At 43.9% G+C, this 4,742-nt stretch overlaps 1 protein-coding gene across 1 annotated transcript in view; it reads right to left on the bottom strand.

The window, feature by feature from the left end:
* TBC1D8B (TBC1 domain family member 8B) overlaps positions 1 to 1,592 on the bottom strand; it is a 50,536-nt gene extending 48,944 nt beyond the window's left edge. The window contains exon 1 of the mRNA XM_018558482.1: positions 1,443 to 1,592. Within this exon, the coding sequence (XP_018413984.1) occupies positions 1,443 to 1,569 (127 nt within the window). The 5' untranslated portion in view covers positions 1,570 to 1,592. The remainder of the gene's footprint in view (positions 1 to 1,442) is intronic.
* Between the last annotated feature and the right edge of the window lie 3,150 nt (positions 1,593 to 4,742).

Genomic DNA, 4,742 nt, shown 5'->3' with positions numbered 1-4,742 from the left:
GTATATAGACATATAATATATACATATTGTAATGTACAGGGGTATATGCATATTGTAGTGTACAGAGGTATATACATAACGATGTCTGCCGGGGTATATACTAGGGATGCACCGATACCAAGTACAGTACCCGGTACAAGTACAAGTACAGATACTTTTCCAGGTCCAAGACTAGACTAGAGAAAAATTCAAGTGAGGAAGCAGCTGTCATTTGTAAGGAGCACACGGAGCTCCTGGGATTAGTACATCTCTGTTTTAATGTACAATTTTGTTTTTATAAACATATATAAGGGACGCACAGATACCATTTTTGCAAGTACGAGTACTGGTACTTGCTGAGTACTTACAAGTACGAGTACTGATACATTCTTGTTTATTGTCATGTGACAGTTTTTCTAGAACAATACAGACTAATGATTTCAGGACGCTGGTGGAGTGCCAGAGCCAGGTCACAGCTGCAACCGCAGCAACCCTGGTAGTTCTCTTGAAAATGCCAAGTATCTGCACTGGTATCTGAAAAGTTTTGGCGCATCCCTAGTATATACATATTGTAGTGTACCGGGGTATATACATATTGTAGTGTACCGGGGTATATACATATTGTAATGTACCGGGGTATATACATATTGTAGTGTACCAAGGTACAGTATATACATATTGTAGTGTACCGGGGTATATACATATTGTAGTGTACCGGGGTATATACATATTGTATATAGATACTGACGTGTACTGGGGTATATACATATTGTATATAGATACTGACGTGTACTGGGGTATATACATATTGTATATAGATACTGACGTGTACTGGGGTACATACATATTGTATATAGATACTGACGTGTACTGGGGTACATACATATTGTATATAGATACTGACGTGTACTGGGGTACATACATGTTGTATATAGATACTGACGTGTACTGGGGTACATACATGTTGTATATAGATACTGACGTGTACTGGGGTACATACATGTTGTATATAGATACTGACGTGTACTGGGGTACATACATGTTGTATATAGATACTGACGTGTACTGGGGTACATACATATTGTATATAGATACTGACGTGTACTGGGGTACATACATATTGTATATAGATAATGACGTGTACTGGGGTATATAGATAATGACGTGTACTGGGGTATATAGATAGACAAAGGCTGACCTGATTGGCCCTTTGCCCTCCATAAAGTCATACAGATTTCTGATACGATAGGACAATAATAACTATAACAGGGATATATTGTGTGATGATATAAAACATACAATGAAGTGTTTTTGTTTTCAGAAAACTAACTTCAGCAGGAATGTCATGATTCCAATGGCGATGCATTGATCAGTGATATCTCTATCAGATGTGGGCAGCACAGTCACCACGTCAGCAGCAGCCAGATGTGATGTGGAGATAGAGACAGATGGAGATGGTGTACCTGCGAGTCCCCCTCCTTCCTCCCTATAACCTCTTCTCCTCTGCAGCACGAAGTACGGGTTGGAGGTCTCGGTCACCCACAGCTTCCATGCATTCTTCAGCAGCACCTCCTCCGGTCTCAGCCACATCTTGTCTGTACGTAGCAACTAGTTCCAAGCCCGTGACGTCACGGTCATGTGACCGGGCATCGCCGTGCCATGTGACCATCTGCCAAGAGCTGTCAGCGAGCGTTCTGCAGAGCGAGTGGAGGGATTGAATGGATTCGTGTGTGTGTGTGTGTGTGTGCGCGCTGCGGCGGGGCCGTCCTGGGAGGTGGGGCGGAGCGGGAACACTGCAAGGAAAGTTTAGGGGAGCGGCAGGTGTGGTGTGTGTGTGTGTGAGTTGGAGGCGGGACCGTGCTGGAAAGGGGGCGGAGCAGGGAACACTGCGAGGAAAGTTTAGGGGGGTGGCAGAAGTGGTGTGTGAGTTGGGGGCGAGACCGTGCGGGTGTGGTTAGCAATTCTAATTCAATTCGATCATCTTAGTTGCATCGATCAGTGTGTGGAGACCTTTATTTTCACTTTTTTCATTTGTTGAATATTCCAGTGAAAGCATTTTGTTATATCAGTTTAATAAATGCCAAATGTTCCTGTTGATTCTGTCTGAAATCCAGTGAGTGCCTCACTTCCTTTGAGCTGACATGTTGCCTTTTCTGCACTGACATCCCAAGGAGTCTTATCAGCTCTGCCATGGTTACCTCTGTGGACTAAAGAGCGCTCCCCTCTATGTATTGGAGATAAGATAAGAGGGAGACATTCTGTAATCCAGATCAGAAGGGAGCAGTGTGACAATGGTATCGCTCCATAGACACAGTACAGTGTGTTGCGTTGTCCCAGGGCCGCATTTCCCACAAGGGCCAGCTTCGGGGCAGCAGGGAGTAGAGGGGCAACAGGGGTGTGGAATTCCTATCTCCCGACGCCTGGGATATGCAGTTCCAGGCGTCAGGTGGGTAGCTGTTTTCTACATTTAGCCCTGGTTTGGGCAAGCAGGGCTAAATGTACAGCGGGAAAGCTGCCGCTTGTTTTGTACAAGTGATCTCGGCAATGTCGCCGAGATCACTTGTATGCATCCTGCATACAGGGAGGGCACATTGAGGAACCTGGCCTTGGGGCAGCAGAGAGAGTAAATCCGGGCCTGGTTGTCCCCCTAGAACAGGAAGTGTGTTACTGGCAGAATCACCAGGCAAGAATAAAGGACCCCCCCCCAAAGAAAACAAATGCAGTCACCACATCTAAGGACTAGGGAGCTGCCATAGATCAGATTCCTGTTCTTGGGATCAGATACATTTTTTATTATTGACGTGTGCCTGTTTTTGCATGCATTGATCCATAGTGGGACAGCGTGCTAACTTAGGGTAATTAAACCACAAATACAATACCATAGAAAATAGTCCACAAATGGCTGCACTGCAACAAGGAGACATCGGCACATTAGAACTTCCTCATGATTTGTAGCAGAGACATTGTTTCAGTGTCAGGAATAGGCGAGGTCTCAGAATACGATTTGCATTGTTTACACTAGTTGTTGTAAAACAAACACCGGGCAACCTGGATATTTTGTCTGTAGGCCCCAGGCACACTGGACACACATGTGATCACACAAACAGGGGAATTCAAAGAGAGTGTAGTGCTGGGCACACACCTTACAACTAGGGATGCACCGATATATCGGCGCTGAAACATATCGGCCGAAAATGGCACTTTTGGCATAATGCCGAAAGAGCCATGTTGCCGCCGATACATCGGCGCATCCCTGGTTTCTTTACTCCCCGCTGGGCGCTGTTCCAGCGGGGGAAAAAGAAAGTGACAGCCGGCCGAGCACTGCGGTGCGTCTCCTCCCACACCGCTCTGCCACCTATCACAGTCCGGCAGAGCGGTGTGGGGGGCGGAGACAGCGCTGTCACAGGAGGCTGAGCTTTCCTCTCTACACCGCTCGATCAGCCTCCTGTGACAGTGTGTGTCAGAGAGAAAAGCAAGGTACACACACTCAGCGATCAGTGATCACTGAGTGTGTGTACATTATTGAGGACATGGTATGTTAACTGTAGCCTCAATTATGAATGAATGGGAGTGATCTACATCAACCGCATTCATTCATAATTGTAGTTATAGTAAAAAACAATGTTCTCATGTTATCAATGAACAGGAACACTCATAGAGGATTCCTGTTCATTGATAACAGGGGACACAGAAAAAGAGATTGAGGACTCTCTGTCCTCAATCTCTTTTTCTATTTTAAGAGGGAAATATCAGGGGGCTGTTTAGACCCCTAATATTTCCCCGATGCCCCTAAAAGTAAAGTAAAAAATACAAATATTTAATGAAAAATTAATTAATAAATAAAAATTAAAAAGTTTATAAAAAATAAAATATTTTGAAAAAATAAAAATAAAAACCATTTTCTGTTTCGGCCTAACATTTTTTTTTAATTTCGGTTTTGTTTCAGTTTTAAAATTTCCATTTCGGTGCACCTCTACTTACAACCATCGCAAGACTTTTGTCTTGCGATGGTTGTAAGGTAATTAAAAAAAAGTACGATCTGCCTATCTTGGACAGGCAGCTCGTACTTGCGATGATCGGCGGGTTTTCGAACATGTTCGTAAGTTAAAAGTCGTGCAACCTTATAGTAGTAGAGGTCGCACGGCTTCCACACACCTTACGATAATCGTACGATCGCGGTATTTCCCGCGATTATCGTAAGGTGTGTGGGCACCCTAGGAAACACGTCTGTACAGGAATAGTGCCGGCATGCACACCAAATTCATGTACAAGGCTGCATAGCATTTAGGAATTAGGAGTAAACCTATGAACCTGGAGCTGGCTTGTAAAACAAACTTTGGGACAGATATGCGCACACTGATAAAGTACATAGAAGTAGTGTCTTATCTCTGTCCAAAGTGTCCTATATGTGTCTGAGGCAGATTCCAGTGGGATCCTCAGTTTCCAGGATTGCGGTACCTGAGGTACGTGTGGCATTCAGGGACAGACATATAAAATATCAACGTGAGATAGACTAGTTGTGCAGCAGAGTGGTTGTACTGGTTAGCACTGTGGGTCCCCGGTTCAAATCCCGATCAGAAACATGGAACTGCAAGCGACATTCATAATAAACAATAAACATAACCAAACCCATGAATAAAAACACACACTTTTGGCAAAGAAAGGGTCGCAGCATTTTTTATTGGTTAACTCAAAAACACTAAATAAGATAGGAATTAAATATATTAATATAAAACTTTATTAAATAAAACCATTGGCCATAA

Source organism: Nanorana parkeri, unplaced genomic scaffold (assembly GCF_000935625.1).
Source record: "Nanorana parkeri isolate BGI_ZX_2015 unplaced genomic scaffold, ASM93562v1 scaffold342, whole genome shotgun sequence".
Taxonomy (NCBI): domain Eukaryota; kingdom Metazoa; phylum Chordata; class Amphibia; order Anura; family Dicroglossidae; genus Nanorana; species Nanorana parkeri.
Note: the sequence above shows the minus strand (reverse complement) of the source record. Positions and strands in the feature narration are given on the sequence as shown.